This window comes from Choristoneura fumiferana, chromosome 26 (assembly GCF_025370935.1).
Source record: "Choristoneura fumiferana chromosome 26, NRCan_CFum_1, whole genome shotgun sequence".
Classification (NCBI taxonomy): Eukaryota; Metazoa; Arthropoda; class Insecta; order Lepidoptera; family Tortricidae; genus Choristoneura; species Choristoneura fumiferana.
The window spans coordinates 3,950,112-3,973,156 of record NC_133497.1 but is presented as its reverse complement, the minus strand read 5'-3'; the positions used below and the strand labels follow the sequence as shown (position 1 = coordinate 3,973,156).

Sequence of the window (23,045 nt, the reverse complement as noted above, 5' to 3'; positions counted from 1 at the left end):
GGTTTAGATTTTAGAGGGGGGGGACGCTCGATTTTAATGAAAATTTGCACTTTAAAGTTGAATATTTCACAAAAATATCAATGAATCGAAAAATCGACTTAGTAAACCCCTAATGGTTTTAAAAGACCTATCCAACGATACCCCACACTATAGGGTTGGATGAGAAAAAAAAACACCCCCACATACTTACGGGAGGTACACTAAAAAAAATTTTTTTTTTTTTTTATTGTACCATTTTGTCAGCATATTGTACATAATATATCCGTGCATAATTACATCTTTCTTGCATTGATAGTCCTGTAGTACCTGTACATTTTGTTAAAAGTTTCAGATTAAAACACCAAGTGGATGATAAAACTTTATTATACGAAAAATTAAACAAAAAACAGCCGTAAAAAAACACAGATACATTGAGCACTGTGCTTTGAACATCTAATCTAAAAAAAAAAAACTTCAATACATGGCGGATGTCACATTTGACATTTCGACGGCTATAAAATGGGCGCCTAATGATTTTTTATGAATTGACTGATATACGTATCTAATAGTGGAGTAAACAACTTAAAACTACAATATTTATTTGTACAAACGGGAACGAAATGTTTAATTATTAAATAATTCGTTTTTATCTAAACTCGGTACTTACTAGTGACAGTAAAAAGCGCGGGGAAAATCTGTACTGACATCAGATTAACTTTTTTTATCCCGTAATGGCCGAACGACATGAACGCGGGAAAACTATTAAGTTGGTAATAGGAAAAAATGGCCGAAAATTGTACTAAATCTACTTTTTTAATTGCTACAGAAGGCTTAGATATCCATGCCGAGGAGTTTCTTGTCGAACAAGAATTCTCCCAGGGCAGAGTGACGGTCGAGCATCTTCTTGAGGGTGGTGGCTTTGCCGGCGAGGTCGCGCTGGCCCTTGTATTGCTCTTCGAGGAATTCACCAGTAAGGTAGTCAGCAAGCTGTAAAGAAACCATAAGTTTTAGGTAGTGATCTAACATTAAGATTGACTCGCATTAAGATTGTTTAAAAAAACCGGCCAAGAGCGTGTTGAACACGCCCAAGATATCAAAACTCCCAAGGCAATTTTAGCCGTTATAATTTTCCTTGTAAATTTGATATACTTAATACCATCCTGATTTTTTTCACCCAACAGTGATTTTAGAGGTGGAGGATTTTAGAGGCTCGATTTTAATGAATATTTTCCTTTTGCACTTTAAAGTTGAATATTTTACAAACAGATCACAATAGTTTTAAAAGACTTATCCAACGATGCCCCACACTATAGGGTTAGTCGACAAAAAAAAAACACCCCCACTTTACGTCTATGGGAGGTACCCTAAAAAAATTTTTGACTGATATGTACATTCATGCCAAACTACAGCTTTCTAGTACTAACGGTCTCTGAGCTTAGCCACGGACAGACATGGCGAAACTATAAGGTTTCCTAGTTGACTACGGAACCCTAAAAATACCAATGGTTTTTTTTAATGCACTACTTTTCTAGAATTAATTATTGAAACTATTATTTTGTTTGATGACGTCAGAGTTTATTCTAGTTGTGCGTTCTACCACATCAATGTTTTTTTTTTTATCTGTATGCCCATCTTGATCAGCAGCATTATTTAATTTTTTATCTGTAGTAAAGCGGTAAGCTGTCACTAGCTATACTTGGTTTGGATAGGTATTTAGCTTAATGTAAACAAACTTTAGCTGCCAGATTTCGTACATTCAATAATTTTACAATACAATACAATAACTCTTTATTGCACACCAACACAGTAAGCAGTACAGAAAACACAAGTATATACATAGAGATTTTCTAAGGTAAGCAATAGGCGGCCTTATCGCTTCAGAGCGATCTCTTCCAGGCAACCTTTACAATGGACAGAAATAAGGAACTTAGGAGAATTTTACTTATCTATCATTGTAATACAAACTAGACTAGTATATTTTAATACAGAAATGTAAATGTTTAGATAGTTTAATGGGGGAATTTCAATATTTAAGACACCAATGAGGGCTATCGCGTATGAATTCGCCGCTAGAGGCACTAGTGTAGCGTGAGGTCTCCGAAATGTCAAATCTCAGTTTTTGGGTGAGCTACGCGGGTTTATTTGTAATTAGAATAATTTTGTGAATGTTTTGCAATATCTGAAATTAATTATGGCGGGGCAATGAATGTCTGTGTTTTGAGAAAGTTTTGTCTTTCGGAAACCTTTGTCCTCCCTTTTTTCCGAACAAAACTATGCAACACTGTGGCATGCTCGAAATTTTTATGGTACGGTTTTAAGGTGTATTAAATATGATTTTAATCTAAACTTTGTTTTCACGCCCGTAATAACAGACTTTGAAAGCCACACTTAATAACCTCACGCAACAGTGCGCCATCTAGTGAGACAAAAAACGATAGCCCTCATTGACGTTGTTTTGTTTACATTTAGGTTAATACCTATCCAAACCAAATATAATGTCAATGTTGTTAAATAAGAATGCCACGCTGAGGTCCAAATTGAACTCCATAGTCAAATTCAAGTGACAATTGTGAAGAATTCTAATCCTGACAGGCAGTATGAGAACATGTTTTTCATGTTAAGTATGTTGTAAAATTGGGTGCCCGAAATGAGAGACCGGTTGGTTTTTGAGTTTTACTCCGAAGCCGATTGCAATGGAACAGTGACAAACAAACTTAATAACCTTATTTATATTGATGCGCGATACTAGCGCCACCACATTTTGTGTTTTATTTTGTAACTAATGAGGTCCATGAATGTCAACGGGCATCGATCATTTTGATTAATTAGCAAGCTATCTAGTTCAGCAGATGAACTATAGATGGCGCTGTATCGAACATATGTTTTTGATGAGATTACTTACATGGTAGTCGTTGAACTCTGGGTCATCTTCGCAGGCAGCGATGACGGTCCGGATGCTCCTGGTGACTTCGTTCTCCATGGTCAGCGCTTGCTCGAGGGCGTCCACGCCGCTATCCCACGCCTTGCTTTCCGGGGGCTGTGGAGAGAACAATACGGTATTTGACCATTTTTTTATATGTATTATAAAACTTCACAATGCCTGTTATCAAATAGGGAAACAATTTTTAAGCTACTTTAGCTACTTTAACTTATTAAGGTTTGAAATTCAAGATTAGACAGAGAAAGACATACTTGCATCACGCAAGTAGCGCCATACTCGCTGCTTAGAGAAAAGCGTTTGAGAAAGAGAAAGGAATATATATTTTTCAAAAAATCACTATAAATCCAATTTTCAACCGATTTAAGTTTTCTCTTCGCTTAACACTATCTGTATACCTACATTTTCATAATAATATATAAGACATGGCAAATTCAGGCGTTGTGAAATACCGTGTTAAATTAAGTAAATTATTTACTTTCCTACTAATATAAAGCCGGGTCTCCAGAGAGCGAGCGCGGCAGCCATTTTTGGTGCGATTTTGTAGACCCGGCTTCAAATGGTCGGCGACTCAGCAGTTCCGTGCCATTATCAATACAAAATTAGACATTAGGTAGCAAAAACGGCAAAAAAACACGTTTGTTGTATTGGAGCCCCCTTAAATATTTATTTTTAAAGTGAATAGGTACAAATTAAATATTCAGTGAATATTTCAAGCGTTTACCTGTTGCCATATTAATATCGAGCAAAAAATGGCAAAAAAAAAACGTTTCTTGTATGGGAGAGGGAGCCCCCCTTAAACATTTATATTATTCTGTTTTTAGTACATATTTGTAATGTTTTTAGGACGGTTTTTACAAAAAATACACTTACAAGTATCCCATCTTCTTGATCTTTCTCTGTCTGGACGGAAATATTTTAATTATTCAAGTTGCATAAATGCTTATAATATAAGCAAACACGCTGCAAATATTACAAAAGACTTACTGTTGGTAGCTGCCAAACCAATAAATATATGTATTAATTTGTTTTTCTACTCCTATACTGTAATCTGTGATTTACTTAATCACGAACAGTAATATATCAGCATACATAACAATATTGTGGAAAAGTCTATATTGTCTATTCCCCATAACAGCACTGTATCGTAATGTTGCTAAAACGATACTGCAACCACTTACTTTTTTTCTTAATTCGTACGTTCGGACAGGCTAAGGTGCAGCCAGTTACATATTCTATAAGGTTTTTTTTAAACAAAATAAAAACTTTTCGAACATAATCCATAGCCTGCCAACATAAGTAACTCGTATTTTTAACACCGTCACAGGCAAGTAAACGTTAATCAAAAACAAAATTTAACTTAGACAAATTTTGTCATTTTCATATTTCTCACTTGTTTATTGTTGTTTACCTTCTCTTTGCGTTTGCCACACTTTTTACTAAAGTATGAAAACGTTTAAAGTTTACTATTTATCTAATTTTGTATTGCAATTAATAAGTACCCAGTCGAAGAAAAAGTATTGTATGCAACGTTGTATAAGCAAGTCAAAAAGCTCGTGGCGTCTTTTTCTCACGCCACTCACCTTTTTTGAACAACTGTTGCATAAAATACTATTGTTTGATGCTAGCAGCATTAGTATAATAAATAACTTCCATATGTGTAAATGATAATAATAATACTCAATGTGCGACTATTTGAGTGCATGTAAATGCCCCCTTTTACGTATTTTATGAGATTTTTTTTCAACTGCAAGTGTGCTTTGAAGCATTAAGGCCGCCTCTCCATTGTTTTTTTATGTGGTGTACCTCTACAATAAAGATTCCATTTTTTTATTTCTTGCCTCGGAGCCTTCGTTTGTCAGACCAAAGTCCTCTGTGGAATATGCCTGTCAACTTACCCTGATCTTGATGAGGGAGGTGACATCATGGGTGAGCTCTCCTCTCATCAGGAGGTAGTCGATCAGTTTCATAGCGTGCTCCCGTTCCTCGGAGGCGGCGTCAAAGAACAGCTTCGAGAAGCCGGGCCGGTTTATCTGGAACAGACAGGACAGTTAAAACTGAGTAATTTCAGTTTATACCTTCACTGAATAATGTTTTTCCATCGTACTTTGTCGGATAAGTTCGTATTATCTTTATTTCTTAATCAGCTGCAGTAAAGTTCAGTAAGCTAATTTATTGAATCAGGCGTTACTTTGCGGAGGTCCAATCAATGAAAAAAGTAATTGTTTCAGTTAAGAGCGTTTATACCTGCCGAGCTGGCAACGTTGCATTTTTGTTAGTTTTTGTCGATTATTCCATAAAAATTGAATGAAAATTAAAAATGTTTTCTGATAGAACACTTCTTAATATATAAGTTAATGTGTCTACTCCAATAATTATTCGTGATAGACTTTTATATTCCTTAAAAACGAATTAATGTTTATGACCGGTTTTTAAAGAAAATAAAAGTATATGACGAATAATTATTGTAGTAGACACATTAACTTATATATTAAGAAGTGTTCTATCAGACAACATTATTAATTTTCATTCAATTTTTATGGAATAATCGAGAAAAACTAACAAAAATGCAACGTTGCCAGCTCAGCAGGTGTAAACGCTCTTAATTTAGTAAGCTGTTGAGAAAGTAAGACAAATAGGTACGAACTTTTCCAACAAAATACAATGTCAAAACATGTGTGTGAGTGAGTGAGTGAGTATGTTTGTTACTCCTTCACGCTGAAACGGCTGGACGGATTTGGATGAAATTTGGTATGTTGATAGCTGGACATCCGGAATAAAACATAGGCCACTTTTTATTCCGATATTCCCACGGGTTAGGAATATAATCTCGAAATAACAACCGCTAGGCTTAGGGGCTGTTTCACCATCCGTTGATTAGCGTTAAACGACGGTTAAATGTGATGCCGTCTCCGTCTATTCGAACAAAACAAATAGAGACGGCATCACACCTAACCGCCAGTTAACACTAATCAATGGATGGTGAAACAGCCCCTTAGAGTCATGAAATTTGACATGATTGTGGTTAATGTAACGTCAATGAAAATCACAATTTAATTTCCGGGAGTTCCCGCGAGAATTTTTAAAAATCCCTCAATTTCAATTCAGCTGCTGGATCTAATGATTTACGTGTGCAAAGCCGCGGGTAAACACTTGTTCACTATATATGTAAATTGTTACTTATTAAGTTTCGTCTCAGAGCAACACGTCGCCATATTAAGAAATGTTATTCACCCCATCTCTAGAGAAGTGCGCCCCCATGGCAAGGTACTGCAGTGAAGCCTTGACCTCCATCTGGATCTGGCGACGCATGGCGGAACGGCAGGTGCCGTGGACTGTGATCCAGTCACGGGGCACGTTGACGGGGTTCACCGAGCCTGGGGAATAATACAGTTTAGACAGGATTTGCATTATAAAACGACCCATAAACACACTTATCTTAAAGGTTTGTTCCCAAAAGTAGCCTCTATGAGTGTACGGTAAATAAGGTAATATCGCACAATTAATTGACTTTTGGACGACTCACAACTCCGTCTTTGTCTTCGTTTTTTTTTATGGGCAATAATGTTTTTTCCTTTGGTCCCATGTGTAACCGAATTTGTACAATTGATTCTGTATTGTCCCACCCGGCACCCTCATTGATTGGCGGTATTGTATTGAACACTAGGTATACAGATCTAGTTTTTTAATGTTTTTCCATCGTTTGTCGAATAAGTTCATATTTATCTTACTTTGTCAATTTGCTTCAGTAAACTTCAGTACCAACCTAAGCTAGTTGAGATATTAAGATAAATAAGTACGAACTTTTCTGACAAAATACGATGGAAAAACATTATTTACTAAATCCGTATTAAGGTGTTGATAAAGAATGATGGGTCAACATGAACCCAGCCTCATCACCAATACAATTATAAAGTATGTAAGCATTTGTAATTAGGACCACTAAGTAGTCAATCAGAAGGCTGGGAGAATCTACAATATACAATACAATAACTCTTTATTGCACACCAATACAGTAAACAGTACAGAAAACACAAGTATATACACTCCACTACATACTTATATATTTTATGATGAAATATTCAAGTTCGTACAGAAATAATGACTTGTAAGCTCATACATTTGAAGGCTAATTTAGTCGCTTCTCCGGGGCTTTTGAAGTTTGTCCCCATATTAGTAAATTAATCTTATGTAACTAGCTTTCACGTGATATGTATGAGATTTATATTGGATATGGAGGCCAATTAACCCATCATTCACTTGTAATGAGCATTCTATTATAGCGAGTTTTACATTACACATAAAAGATCACAAAAATGACGGAAAATTTGCTTGTGATTTGAGCTTTTTGCCGATCATACGTCAAACTAGAATTTTTCCTTAGAATAATCGTGTAAACATGCGTAGCAATGTTTGGCACTATCTTAACTATGGCTTGTTGTTTAGTTCGACAAATTTTAAAACTGCTAATTCCGGATGTCCTGTTACAAGTTTCTGCAGCTTTAACCTTTGGTCTAAAGTTTAAATAATAATAATAATCATTTATTTCAACCAACATGACTCATAGAAAATATAAAAAGAAAAGAGAAAGAAAAAAACAAAATTTTTTTAACATGTCAACAGAATTATTTACAATTTAATTTATTCTTACATGTCTATCGCAACAATGGCGTACATATGGCGTAGTTTAGACCATGCAAGTTGCATTACACCGCAGACTATATTAAGGGACAATGAATTCAGTTGATCAAACAAATACCGCAATCACAATACAAGTAATATGTTACTTGTATTGTGCCGTAATGTAGTGATTGCATGCAAGTTGTCGCAGTCTAATTATGGGGCTTTAGTGTCAATATTGTTCCGTCTTCCACTGTTTTGTCCTACTCTAATTCATGAGAGAAAGTACGCATTGTACCTTTGTCGTGTAAAACTTAAAATAATCATGCTTATGGCAAAACTCCAAATGCATGTTTGGGCTACGTCTGCTATAATAATTATGTGTAAAACTTACAAAACGAGGATGCTGTGAACAAAGTAATTGCGCAGAATAGTTCCTTGCCGATTAAGAAAGCTTCATTAATTATTTTTTAGCTTGTTTTTAGGTGTGTTGTTAAAGCGCCTATACATATGCTATTTATAGATAGGTAATTTGCTATTGTAATATAATTTATGTTTTGGAAAAATGACCTTCTGCCAAGTTTCTTGCGTCGCATTCTTCTTGACAACGGTGTTCTTTCTAGGCAATGATGGACTTAACAAAAATCCAAAAACGGTTTTATTTTTTCAAGATTATCAAGCCAAAAAATGCCAAAGCCAATGAAATGCGGGACTTGCGGGAGGGAGTTATATCTCCTTGATATTCTCATCTGTGAATACTACCTGAATACATGCCACTTCTATTTGGAAGAGACGCCGAGAAGGGAAGTGCTTTAAAAAAGGAAGCTTCGTAAACAAAGAACTTTGTTTTGATTACATAAAGAGACAGCCAAAACCTAGCTGCAGCGTTTTATCGTCAAGGCAAGTGCCAGAGGTCAACGTATTCGTTAAACAAAATGGCGTCGCACGCCACGCGGCGCGGTTAGCAATTGACAAATTGGTGGAAGCAATTTGTTGCTAATTTAATTATTTTTCAGTACTACAGTACTCGGCAAGCGCAGCGTAGGACGTCCACCAACGAGATGGACGGATGACCTGGTTAAAGCCAATATAATATATAACATTCACGGTATCACGGTGGATGCAGGGCTCTTCCAACCGAAGCAACTGGAGGTTTATGGGGGAGGCCTATGTCTAACAGTGGACGTCCTAGGGCTGATATGATGATGATGACTACACTACTAAGTCGCAGTTGCCCAGTCTACTGGTTGATCTATGTTTTTTTAAGTAGAGGATCATGGGTTCTGTTTAATCGAACCACAAATGTTTTCGGAATTTGTGCGAATTCTTTTTTGGGAAACTACAAGGAATCGTGCGCGTACATGAGAAGCTATTCAATGATTTGAAGTTCCCAATCCGCACTGGGCTAGCGTGAAGACTACAGCTCGGCCCCCACGCTGAGAGGAAACCTGTGCCCAGCAGTGGGAGGTGAATACGACGAAGACGAGATGGGACGACTGCACAGAACTATTGATAAGAATTATAATTGTCACGTGAATTGTGTTTAAACGTCGTTAGCTTTACATTTCGATTTATCTACTTACTTGATGGTTTGTCCCCAATTCTACAGATTTTTAAACTGAAAGAATTCTCAACTCAACGGTTTCCCATCTCAACAGATTCTCAACCAAATGGATTCCCATCATATGTAGAAATGAGAACCTGTAGAGATCGGTGCATTTGGGAATCTGTAGAAATTGGAATCCATACAACAAACCGTTTCCTCACTATGCAACTAAGCCAGTTCTAAAATCCCGCTTATCTAGCAGTAATTGACTAATTATGTTAGTGATACACGCCACATGAATAAAATAACTCAATGTAAGTAGGTACATATTGTAATCAATACATTGCAAGTCATGGCCCAGATTTAATGACGTAGGTGTTTGTGTACTTTATATAAGTAGTCGATAATTGATTGAGTCATGACTTACATGTGTTTGATTTTGTGTGTAAGTAGGTAATAAATAAAATATACTTAGCACATTTACAAGAAATATATATCGTTAACTTTGTTTAATTTCCAAAAGAGCTTTAAGTTCGTGTGCCTAAGCACGTTAGGCACGTTAAGCCTCAGATGGCCCTGACCTGAGCACACAACCTATACACAAGCAGGCACTTTGTATTCAAGTAGGTAACTAGGTAATGAAAAGTCTTTACGGTAAATTCCCTCAGTCAGGTTACAACTTACTTAGGAATAAGTTTTCCTTATAGTTTCATAGTTACCACGTTAACCATACAGAACGGTTGACTGGCAAAGTTATGTCGTGATAGAAATAGAATAAAGTTTTATGCTCTTTATTAATTTCTGTACCAGCGCTCTTCAAAATTTTTGGGCGACATAACCTTATTGGAAAAGTAATTATAGGCCGCAGCTCATAGGGGTCATTCTCTAAGCCCCAGAGCGGAGGTGGAGGAACTTAGCTTGCTTTTACTGAGAAGGGGGGGAGAGGAGTCGAAAACAACTAAAATTCTGCTTACTAGGATGACCCATAGTCAAAACCACTAATTTTAATGGGAGGTTGTATTTTGCAACCTTATAAAATAATAATAATCTTGGACAAATTATACCAATTGACCTAGCCGCAGACTAAGCAAAGCTTGTACTATGTATGGGTGCTAGACAACGGATAGACGTACCATAACATATTATAGATAAATGGGAAATGGGCATTTTTACTTTAAATGATGCAAAATATTTTTTTTTTCAGAATTAGATAATTCTGGGTTCTCATTACTCAGAATCACGAGTACTATTGATTTAGACGAACAAAAAAGTGTACCATCAGCCAAATATGTGGTCTACCACCCTAAAGTTGATAATCGTTTGCATGTCATAAAACAATAATGCCAATAGACGTGTCTGTCAACTTGTAAGTTCGACTTTAGCGACATATTCGTTTGATAGGAACTTGTTTAAAAATTGATTTGCACTTATTTTGCAGATGGTACCTAATTTTTTGTCACTTGTGACTTTCTTTTCATACAGTTTATATGGGTCGTTAGGAAATGGACACACAATTTTTATGGGAAATTAATTAGTGCTCGTGATTCTGAGTAAGAAGCCAGGATTACCTAATTTGAAAAAAAAAAAATCTGCGTCATTTAAAGTAAAAATGCCCGGTACTTACGACGATACGATACGATTCAAGTACAAAGGAAACATTCGTATTCATCATACAAATATTTGCCCGTCACGGGGATAGAACCCAGTCAGGGTCACTAACAACTTATCCGGTCGTACATGGGTACACTATAAGTATTTATTTTAATTATGAACGTCAGTACTTTTGCGGAGTCCCTAGGCCTAGGCCGAGACGATGATGATTCAAACATCTGGTAGCATGCTAGAATGGTGAACGGTTGTGTTGCTCTGAAAATGAGCTCTGGTTGAGTTCGAAACGCGTCAGCGTAGTGGGGTGGTGATAGATGGGTTTGTGTGATTTGTGTGTGTTCTTAAAATAACATGGTGTTATACATTTTTAGTGTTTCAAACATGCACCCTGTAAGGGAATTACTTTCATAAATTAAATTGTAGCTATCATAAAGCCGAGTTTAGACTTGCAAGAAAAATCGTGCAAGTTGCATTACATTGCGGCGCTCGATTGACCACTACAAACTCGTTGGCTTTACGGCCTCGCAATGTAATGTAACTTGCACGATTTTTCTTGCAAGTCTAAACTCGGCTTAAGGTCGCGGGTGAGCAAAGTGATTGTTTCAGTTCATTGATTATTGCAGCACAGAATAACTAATAGTACCTACTAACGTACAGAAAGGACTCTCTCGAACAAAAGTCAAGTTTAGGTATAAATCGACGAATCGCGAAATTGAAACTTATCATGTTACACGAGCGTTCGTATTCCGTTGGGCACCGTTGACTCGAAACCGGTTGGGCGGAAAGAGCACAGGGTTCCCACTTGCCGATGAATAAAGATAACAGTGGGTATTAATATGAATTCAATAAACTACCTTTAATAAATAAGTAAATAATATACTTTAACATACTTGACAACAAATCATGACAATGATAACCTACTTAATCTACCTAACCTTTGCCTACTACAGATTTCCGTATTGGCGAAACCATGTCTTAACATTATTTCTGACCAACCAATTAAAGAATTGTATCACTAGATAACTACAAACATACGAAACTATTACTAGGCAGGGACTTAGGAAATTAGAGAAGTAAAGAGTGCGACCGGCCGCCGCTTGCCGTTGCATGCTGTTGTAACAGAATGTTTGTGTATGGGGCGTTTTGTAGAGTATCTGTGGGTGGAGACGGCACGGATGATTCAATACACTATACGCAACAATATAACTTATACGGATTATATAGTTTCGAAGTCATTGTTGCAAAATAAAATAAGTAGGCACCTACACAAATCACGCGCGACGCGTCCGGCGTGCGAGCCGAGCGGCAACCCGCTGCCGTGCGCCTAATGATTAGGCGCGCCGGCTGAACGTACCTAAACTGCGGAGTGTCCAACCCCTGGCAACAGTAGCGTTGCCACGTGCGACATCCGCCACTCGACGCACGCGCAGACTTATCAGTACGTGAGACAGTTTGAGATATACGTGCTCCACACGATATCACGATAACATCTCGATTGCAGACATAAACATGAGATAAACCCTGGGCTTACTCAATGTTTCACTAAGTAGCTATAACAATATGTTGATAATTAAAACCATACACCACAATGTCTGTCCATCTGTCTCTGTCCGTCCGCGGCTAAGCTCAGACACCTTTAGTACTAGAAAGCTTTAATTTGGCATGAATTGAATACATATCAGTCACGCCGACCAAGTGGTACAATAAAAAAAATGTAGGGTACCCCCCATAGTGTACGGCTTTTTCGGCGAAGTATGTTTCGCCAAATTTCACTTAGCAACCAATCTTTCTAAATTAGATGAATGATTGGTCTCGCGCGCTCGCTCGAGCGAGCGAGACCAATCATTCATCTAAGCTTTCTAAGTTTCATTTGGCAAACCAATCGTTGGCATAACTTTACTTCGTATTTGTACATTTTTATATTGCATAATTTTACTTCATCACACTTTTATGTGGCAAATAATTATGTAGCTAATGATTGGCTTAGGAAAATAACTAATTGTCAAATAACATTTAGCCAATTTTTATTTTGCAGTTTTACTTCAAAATTTGTGCGAGCGAGCGAAACGAGCGAGCAAGACGGTTTGGGGGAGAAGCGACTTGGATAGTTTAGATTCAGAAGGCTTCGCTCCCGCCTTGGCCTTCGATGTTAGGTTTTTTTTATAGCAGTGCCCTTAGTGTAATTTTTCGGTTACAAAATACGTCACGATCGCGTTAGCGTTAAAATCTCAATTTATATGGAAACACGAAGAGCGCCTCTAGCGGAACGTTTGCGATGTTCGTGTTTCCATACAAATTGAGATTTTAACGCGTACGCGATCTTGAAGTATTTTGTAACCGTTTACACTAAGGGCACAGCTAGGATAACTGCCACTAGGAAAGTAGGTTGGATGACATTCAATATGTTGCTAATTTAAGGTATGCCAATCAATACATTTGACCAAAACATACAATACAATACAATACAATAACTCTTTATTGCACACCAATACAGTAAACAGTACAGAGAACACAAGTATAACATAGAGATTTTCTAAGGTAAGCAATAGGCGGCCTTATCGCTTCAGAGCGATCTCTTCCAGGCAACCTTTACAATGGACAGAATAAGGAATACATTTTAGCAGGTGGGCAATTTACAGTAGATTAGAGCTGTATCAAGAATACATAAAACTAACACATACAATACACATACACAACAAAATCTAAACAGATAGATAGGTAGATAGACCGTCAAAAAAAAATGACATAAATGACATCTTAAAAAATCCCAGATAATAATTTACCAAATGATTAGTTGGGAAATGGTATCAGTGCAAAATGTTGAGTCGGGAAATAACATTTCGCCTAAATAAAAATATGGGATAAATAGTTTGGGAGCTAATAATATGCTAAATAATTTTCGCCGAAACATTAGTCCCTCCCATAGACGTAAAGTGGGGGATGATTTTTTTTTCTCGACACCCTATAGTGTGGGGTATCGGTATCGTTGGATAGGTCTTTTAAAACCATTGGGGGTTTTCGATTCAGTAATCTTTTTCCGAAATATTCAACTAAAGTGCAAATTTTCATGAAAATCGAGCGTCCTCCCCCTCCTCCTCTAAAATCTAAACCGGTGGGTGGAAAAATTTGAAAATAATCAGGATGGTAGTGAGTATATCAAACTTTCAAGGAAAACTATAACGGCTAAGTTTGCTTGAGAATTATTAGTAGTTTAAGAGTAAATAGCAGCCTAATGTATAAAATATACATAAACTTGGAAGATTCCGTATAAAATACGAAATACTTCGAAAAATATTACTTATTTTTTTCGTAATGGCTACGGAACCTTATTTTGGGCGTGTCCGACACGCTCTTGGCCGGTTTTTGTGTTTGGTGGTGATACTGTGCGAACCGTTAGTAAATAATTTTTCTTTCTTTCTTTATAACCAAAAAATTGGTGAAAGATTATTTTCTTCATCTGCCGAAAATATCTGTAGGATTATCGGTTATATATTTTGTTAGACTTATTTACTCGTCTGGCTTGATTTCGTCTCAAAGCTTGACATATCTACATACGTGGTTCAATGTACGTATTGTCATAATCATAAATATCATCAATCAAGTTAAGATAACAAGATTACAAATTGAAATGGAAATATTGTCTACTTTACAATGTTAATCTTTAGATTATGTACATATCGTCTTTGTCTAGAGATTTGACTCTGTTGCAATGGTTACAAGGTTATCAATCAGCAGGAGACTATAGGCATTTTGGAATCAGCATTCTTTAAGAATAAGTACTTTCTGGAAAGCAGATTATAGTGTTTATGTAGTGAAATGTTTTGCCATCGTATTGTATCAGACAAGTTATTTGTTGCTCTCTCAATAAGCTTCAGTAAACTTCAGTAAGTGTTGAGTGAGAAAGCAACATAAATACAACTTTCTGCGACAAAATACGACGGCAAAACATGATTCACTATATCTGTAATCGCATACACTACACTAACATCTTGGGAATCAAACATTATTATGGGGTAAAGATTTTTATGGGGTAAATTCGCAAGTTCGGTCCCTCTGACACTTGTACTATTTAATACGAGAGCGAGAGGGACGATACGACACGAACTTCGAGTTTCGTAGTAGCCCTGCAGACATATTTCAATTCGTTTTGAATGGTTATATTATAATGTGGTTATACATGTACTGGTTGGTTAACATCCTACCAGGGGTAAGACACTCCGCAGTTTAGGTACATTCGGCCGGCGCGCCTAATTATTAGGCGCGCGGCGAAGGGTTGCCGCTCGGCTCGCACGCTGGACGCGTCGCGCGTGATTTGTGTAGGTACCTACTTATTTTATTTTGCAACAATGACTTCGAAACGATATAATCCGTATAAGTTATATTGTTGCGTATAGTGTATTGAATCATCCGTGCCGTCTCCACCCACAGATACTCTACAAAACGCCCCATACACAAACATTCTGTTACAACAGCATGCAACGGCAAGCATGGCGGCCGGTCGCACTCTTTACTTCTCTAATTTCCTAAGTCCCTGCCTAGTAATAGTTTCGTATGTTTGTAGTTATCTAGTGATACAATTCTTTAATTGGTTGGTCAGAAATAATATTAAGACATGGTTTAGCCAATACGGAAATCTGTAGTAGGCAAAGGTAGTAGGTAGATAAGTAGGTTATCATTGTCATGATTTGTTGTCAAGTATGTTAAATTATGTTTAATTATTTTTTAAAGGTAGTTTACTGTTATCTTTATTCATTGGCCAGTGGGAACCCTGTGCTCTTGGCGCCAAACCGGTTTCGAGTCAACGGTGCCAAACGGAATATGAACGCTCGTGTAACATGTTAAGTTTCAATTTCGCGTGCAAGTCGTAAGAGTAGGCAACGATTTATACCTAAACTTGACTTTTGTTCGAGAGTCCTTTCTGTACGTTAGTTAGTAGGGTACTATTAGTTATTCTGTGATCCTACTTAATATTATGTGTATTTTTATGTGTATCGAATATGTGTCATCTCTCTCTCATGAATGCCAAAGGTTTGTGAGTATGTGTGTGTTTGTGTGTGTGTATTTTTGTTACTCCTTCACGCTAAAATGGCTGGACGGATTTGGATGAAATTTGATAAGTAGATAGCTGGACGTAAGTGTGAAAAAAACAGTCATACAAAGATAAGGTTACAAATATTTAATTTGTAACTATTATACAGACCTATAGTTTACAAAAGTATTATAAAAGAAATATGAGAAATGCAGCACTATTACCGCAATTTTCAAGTACGTTTTAATGTTTATTTAATTGTTTTATTGTTTTTATCCCGATAATCCCACGGGATAGGAATAAAATCTTGAAACCTCATTCGCTTGGTTTAGTCACGTAATTTGGCACTGTTGCAATTTGAATAAGTGCCCACGAGAATTTATTAAAAACTCGGAATTTAATTTCACCTGCTGGATCTAATGATTTACGCGTGCGGAGCCGCGGTTAAGCACTAGTTGTTCAATATTTCGCAATCCACCCTTATGTCGAGACGCCGCCATTATAATTAATTAAACCTAATTTCCGTTTAATTAGGTTTAATTAATTATAATGGCGCGGCAAAAAAAGAAAAACAGGCCAAGAGCGTGTCGAACACGCCCAAGATAGGGTTTCGTAGCCATTACGCAAAAAATCAAGTAATATTATGTGCGTTATAACACAATTAAAACACTTACTACAGTCTTAAAATCTATTACCAGAAAAAGAGCGTATCTTCACGGCACTTACGTCCTTTTGTTGAGAAGCGCAGTTTTTCGGCAATAACTCAAAAACGGTATATCTGATCATGTTGAAACCAATTTTCGTTGATTTATTAAGCGTTAGGTACCTTTCCATATTTTTGGACAAAACGACCTTAAAGATAGCCCCCCCCCCCCCACACGGTTTACAAGATAGGGCCCCCGGACACAATTTTTGCTACTTTGGGAGCGATTATTTCCGGAAATCTTCACTTAATCAAAAAAGTTTTTGAGAAACATTGACACTTGACGAGTTAAAAAAAAAAAAATTTTTTTTTCAATTTCTGTTACGTGTATGGAGTGCCCCCCCTATAAATATTTATTTTTGTAATTTAACTACAAAACTAAATAGCGGCTTTGCCAAGACATCTGTACTCCAAATTTCATTATACATCTTGTAGTTTTTGAGTAAAATGCCTGTGACATATGGACGGACGGACGGACGGACAGACGGACAGACAGACGGACTTGACGAAACTATAAGGGTTCCGTTTTTGCCATTTTGGCTCCGGAACCCTAAAAATAACCAAGTTGCGTCCCATTTTGCTTAAAGTTATTTGCATAGGAATGCCAACAAAACCACCTTAAAACAATACAATGTTTTATTTTGACTTTGACATGGTACTGGTGAAAAAAAGCATGGTCAGAAAACAGGTGGTCAGAAAATAAACCTCTTCATTTTTATCGAGACAAGTATCTGAAAAAGAATGTAAAGAAGATTACTAAGAATCGATTTATAAATATCTTCTCGCTGGTCCTCGCTTTTATTTTATTTTTTATTACCTTTTTTTTTAACTTCAACCGACATACCTTAGCTCCGGTACGAATGTAGTGTTTAATGAATGTTCTATACTTAAAAGAATAAAGTTATAGTATAACCTACAAGGTTATATATCTATTCGATGCAAGTTTGTGTTAAATCTAGCAAGTAGATGATACATAGACAGAATCAAGATTAAGATCCGATCCGAAACTTTGTCAACATTAAAGGCCGCCATTAAGGGGAATAATAATAATAATTACTTTGTCAACAATTCAAAAACCTATTTTGCTGTGCCTTAAGGTCCCTGATTGTCCGCAATAAAGACATTTTGATTTTTTGATTTTTTGTTAGATTAATGTTTTCATTTTTTGGAAAAAACAAGAATTTGACAAAACAAGAATATGACGAACGTCTTTGCTATCGATTGATTGGCAGTGATCCCTTCAGGGATAAGTACGCCTTTGCATTTTGCACTTTTTTAGAAGCTTTTATTTAGTTTCACCTGTCCCGTTGTCTGTCTGTCTGTAGTCAAATCTTGCAAGTTAAATTCGACCAACTTCCAGTTGTCCGATTGAGGCAATTGGCAAAATTGCGTGACAATACAATAATCTGATAGTCCGGCCAAACGGTCGAGCCAAACCACACCGAATCTCACGTGGAGAGGTTGGTATCAGCAATAGTCTAGTTTAGATTATTTATTAATTTAATATAACATTACATTACAAGTTATATAATTGCACAAATGCATAATATCACGTATTACTTTTTCCTCAAGAAATAGTGTAAAATTGTGAGAAAACAGTTTTTAAATTAAGTATAAAACTGTTTCTCCACTAAAATTAACATTTAAAAAAATATTAAATCTCACGGGACAATTCACACCAATTGACCTAGTCCCAAAGTAAGCTTAGCAAAGCTTGTGTTATGGGTACTAAGCAACGGAATTAAATATATTATATAGATAGATACATACTTAAATACATATAAACACCCAAGACCCGAGAACAAACATTTGTATTTTTCATACAAATATCTGCCCCGACACGGGAATCGAACCGGGGCCTCAAGCTTCGTAGTCAGGTTCTCTAACGACTAGGCCATCTGGTCGCCTATTTACATTAAATCATAAGCGTTTTGAAAAAAAAAAAGCTCATGTGAGATTAGGGGAAGTCGAGCTAAATCTCACGACATCTCACCCAGGGGAGAGGGTGGTCTAAATTGCCTCAATAATAATTAATAGATGCACCTTACTTGCCAGTTCATGTTGTATGCAGTACTATTTCATATTCTCAGTCACAAAGGAAAATCTCATGTTTGGTGACACATATATATACATATAGCAATAACAAAACCTGCGCCAGATTTCATCATGTCCTCTTACATTCGGAAAAACATCACTAACACAATAGGTACATTGATTCAGTATCAGTTGTCATGAATTTGTTATCGAAACCAAAATAGGTCCTAGCTTGTTTACTGCATTGCATTTGCCAACTTGTATGAAATAATATAGAGGGGTAAACATCATAGAGATCACTCTCCAGGCAGGTGTTATGCCTGGGGCACAGAATCTCATCTAATTTGGTGATAAAATCGAATTTTGAATAAAAGTCCATGTTATTATCAATCAATGTCTTTACTTTTAATAGGAACTGCAGACAGTCCTGTTATTGGCATAATCATGCCTTTAAATCTTTAATTAAATATAAATAATACTGTTCATAATCCACATTTCTTCAACTGCCCGAACACCGCTAATTTGGTGACAATCACCTTAAGTCGGTGATACGTACTACTCTAATTAGACTATAACCAAATTACACAAGTTTTAATTTTTTTTTATCACCTAATTAGGTATAATGAAGTTTATTTAAAATATATTTGGAAAAAATATTAATTAGTATTAAATTAAATTGCACGTAGGTAATAAACAATGAAATCTATTAATTTTGAACATTTAACTACCGTGTGACTCACTCATAGTGTGAACGTACCTTTGTGAGCGATGTTGTTACTGTTGTGTGCTACCCTACATTTGACAGTTCCAACCTAAATGACGTTGAAAACGCTCCTGAGGAAGGGCTACGGATTAGCCTGAAACATGTCGAGCTAAACTCGATTTAAGACGTGAGTGATCCGGGTCAATGCCATTTAATATGAAATCTATTAATTGCCATTTAATATGAAATCTGGAATTGTTGACCCTACTACATGCATCACACATAAATATTTTTTGGTTCTTATCATTATCAACTTTCTTGACTCCGGCAATGGAGGTGATACGGCTTCATGCAAAATTAACAAACTATCCAATCTACGCCATTTTCAACCGACGAAGAAAAAACGGAGGAGGTTCTCAAGTCGACTCGATTTTTTTTTTAATGTATGACCACGCATAACTTTTTACTTACAGAGTAGTTCCATTTTGATAATTCTTTTTTTATTGGAAAGGGGTTCAAGTTGAACCTTGAAGTTGGTCCCATATAAATTTGGAAAAAAAACCTACCCTAAGGATAGGAAAAAAAAAAAAACTTTTTAACAGAAAAATTAAAAACCGCGATGCTTTATACATATTATGTATAATGTAATGTCATGTTTGACTCCAATACGTTTTCAATGGCTGATTTTAATTTATTAGATTCATTATACTCGCGGTTTTTTTCTTTTTATTTTATCAATTGAATGAAAATTAAAAAATTACAATGAAAAGTTAAAAAAAATAACTCATGTAATTTGGTGATAAAGACCCCCAAAATAATATACTAACGTTGCTTATGAACTGCAACTTTATTAATTATGAATTATTCAACACAATACATGCAATAAATAATTAAAATACACGCGTTATAATTAAATTTCACTCATATCTTTAACTATCTTGTTTAATTTGGTGATACCGTTGCGGCGTCAAATTCTTGAAAATGATAACTTTTTGACCGGCTTTCATAACGTACTGTGAAAAAACTATACAAGTTTTGTTAAAAATAATAACTGATTAAAATAATGCTTTTTAAGTACACTGACCTTTTTATACAAATCCAGGCACTTTCAGTATTTAAAACTAATTATAAACGGAGAACCAGTTTCTACATGTCACGCGGCGCCGTAATGAGGTCTGCGCGAGATATTTGCTAATATTTACTATCTCGCTCTCTCAATTTGACCACAGAATGCAAACGGAATTCTAACTTAATGCTTTGTAGTAAGGTCGCATTTAAAGGCTTTAATTCACTAGCTTTACTCGGTATCGTGCTTCAAACCATGTATCACGAATTAGGCGTATCACCAAATAATGCGAGTTTACCCTAATAGTACTGACGTACAGAATGGCCACGCTCCGCCCCGCACCGGTTCGAGTTACCCCACCCCTCAAGCGCAGATTGCAGGAAAACCGCAGGAAAGCAGTCGGGCGCGCAACGCGATGTATGTCGGCCGCACGGCACTAAGTTCGGGAGCAATAACTTTGCGAAATGGTGATATACTGTTCATTGTATGGGTGTTTGTCAACAGCCAAAGATAAGAAAAGGAGTTTTTTTCGATTTCCAAAGGAGGAAAAAGGTAGGTAAGGTACCTAACCAACTTTAATTAGCAACATGTATAATGTAGGTATTAGGTAACTGAGGAAAACACCAATACCTGGTTTAAAAGTGTGTACCTATAATGTATAAATAGACGTCTTATATAGTAGGTAGGTATTTGTAAAATTTATTTGTTAATTCTCTCCTATCAATAGACCAATATATAAATCTTATCTACACACTATACTAATATATAACAAATTGTCTAAAAGTACGCGATTAATACATGAAATAACTAATTAGGTACCGAATAATTCGTTCAAGTTTGTAGTCATATATTTATTGTAATGTATAATAATAATGGTTAAATACATAGACAGACACATTTTAAGTAGGTTTTAATGAAAATATATGATTAACGATTACATTTATTTACACATCTAAGCCATACCTACATACCATACCCTATAGTACTAGGGTTTTTGCGATAGTCAGCCTGTGTGTCTTACGCACACATTGACGCGTGTACAGACGTCGTCGTGCTATGTAGATTCAAGAACGCGTATTTTTGTATGGCGTGTCGCCTGAGCCTGGGGCACAGTACAAAAAAGGAGCAGTACACGTCTTCATACGAACGGCGGAACGCGAGTTATACCTACGCGCCACGAATTCTCAGCATACCTCGGCAACCATCAGTCGCGAGTGCTCCGCGGTTCCGTACGGACTCACGCGCATTTACTACGTACCACCTTAATATGTCACAACGATATAAACTGTGTTGTTCGGTGTACGGATGTTAAATTAATTAAATATATATAATAAAAACGTATCTATTGAAGTTATTTATCTGAATGCGAATTTTTATACTCTTAAACTCAACATAAAGCTTTTCACACATCCAGAAGAGGCGCAAATATTCTCCGTAGCTAATTTGTAGGTGACAATATACGTATTATGTTTTAAACGGTTTTATTTGGCTTCATTACTACGTATATTTGTCACCTACAAATTAGCTACGGAGAAGTATTTGCGTCTTCTGGGATGTGTGAAAAGCTTTATTGTTGAGTTTAAGAGTATAAAAATTCGCATTCAGATAAATAACTTCAATAGATACGTTTTTATTATAATATATTTAATTAATTTAAACATCCGTACACGAAAACACAGTTTTATCGTTGTGACATATTAAGGTGGTACGTAGTAAATGCGCGTGAGTCCGTACGTACCGTGGAGCATCGCGCTGATGGTTGCCGAGGTATGCTGAGAGAAGGAAAGGGGAGGGGGAGGGGGGAGGAGGAAAGAGGAATTCGTGGCGGGTAGGTATAACTCGCGTTCCGGCCGTTCGTATGAAGACGGTGTACTGCTCCTTTTTTGTACTGTGCCCCAGGCACAGGGCGGACACGCCATACAAAATACGCGTTCTTGAATCTACATAGGCACGACGACGTCTGTACACGCGTTAATGTGTGCGTAAGACACACAGGGCTGACTATCGCAAAACCTAGTACTATAGGGTATGGTATGTAGGTATGGCTTAGATGTGTAAATAAATGTAATCGTTAATCATATATTTTTATTTAAACTACTTAAAATGTGTCTGTCTATGTATTTAAGCATTATATTATACATTACAATATATATGATACAAACTTGAACGAATTATTCGGTACTAATTAGTTATTTCATGTATTAATCGCGTTACTTTTAGACATTTGTTATATAATTAGTATAGTGTGTGTAGATAAGTTATATTGGTCTATTGATAGGAGAGAATTAAATAAATTTTACAAATACTACTACTATATAAGACGTCTATTTATACATTATAGGTACACTTTTAAACCAGGTATTGGTTTTTTCCTCAGTTACCTATACCTACATTATACATGTTGCTAATTAAAGTTGGTTAGGTACCTTACCTACTTTTTTCGTCCTCGGAAATCGAAAAATCCTTTTCTTATCTTGGCTGTTGACAACACCATCATGAAAGTATATCACCATTTCGCAAGTTATTGCTCCGAACTAGTGCGTGCGGCGACACATCGCGTTGCGCGCCCGACTGCTTTCCTGCGGTTTTCCTGCATTGCGCTTGAGGGGTGGGGTAACTCGAACGGTGCGGGGCGGAGGTGGCCATTCTGTACGTCAGTACTATTAGGGTAAACTCGCATTATTTGGTGATACGCTAATTCGGTGATACATGGTTTGAAGGCACGATACCGAGTAAAGCTAGTGAATAAAGCCTTTTAAATGCGACTTACTACAAAGCATTAAGTTGAATTCGTTTGCAAGATAGTTAAAGATATGAGT

The 23,045-nt window shown here is 36.5% G+C and overlaps 1 protein-coding gene across 2 annotated transcripts in view; it reads right to left on the bottom strand.

The window, feature by feature from the left end:
- Positions 1 to 345: 345 nt before the first annotated feature.
- Positions 346 to 23,045, bottom strand: part of Fer1HCH (ferritin 1 heavy chain) — a 26,129-nt gene continuing 3,429 nt past the window's right edge. For both annotated transcript variants that reach the window (XM_074108115.1, XM_074108114.1), the window contains 4 exons: positions 6,152 to 6,294; positions 4,816 to 4,950; positions 2,882 to 3,016; positions 346 to 966 (listed from right to left, as the gene is read on the bottom strand). In XM_074108115.1, coding sequence (XP_073964216.1) covers positions 811 to 966; positions 2,882 to 3,016; positions 4,816 to 4,950; positions 6,152 to 6,294 — 569 coding nt within the window. In that variant the 3' untranslated portion in view covers positions 346 to 810. The remainder of the gene's footprint in view (positions 967 to 2,881; positions 3,017 to 4,815; positions 4,951 to 6,151; positions 6,295 to 23,045) is intronic.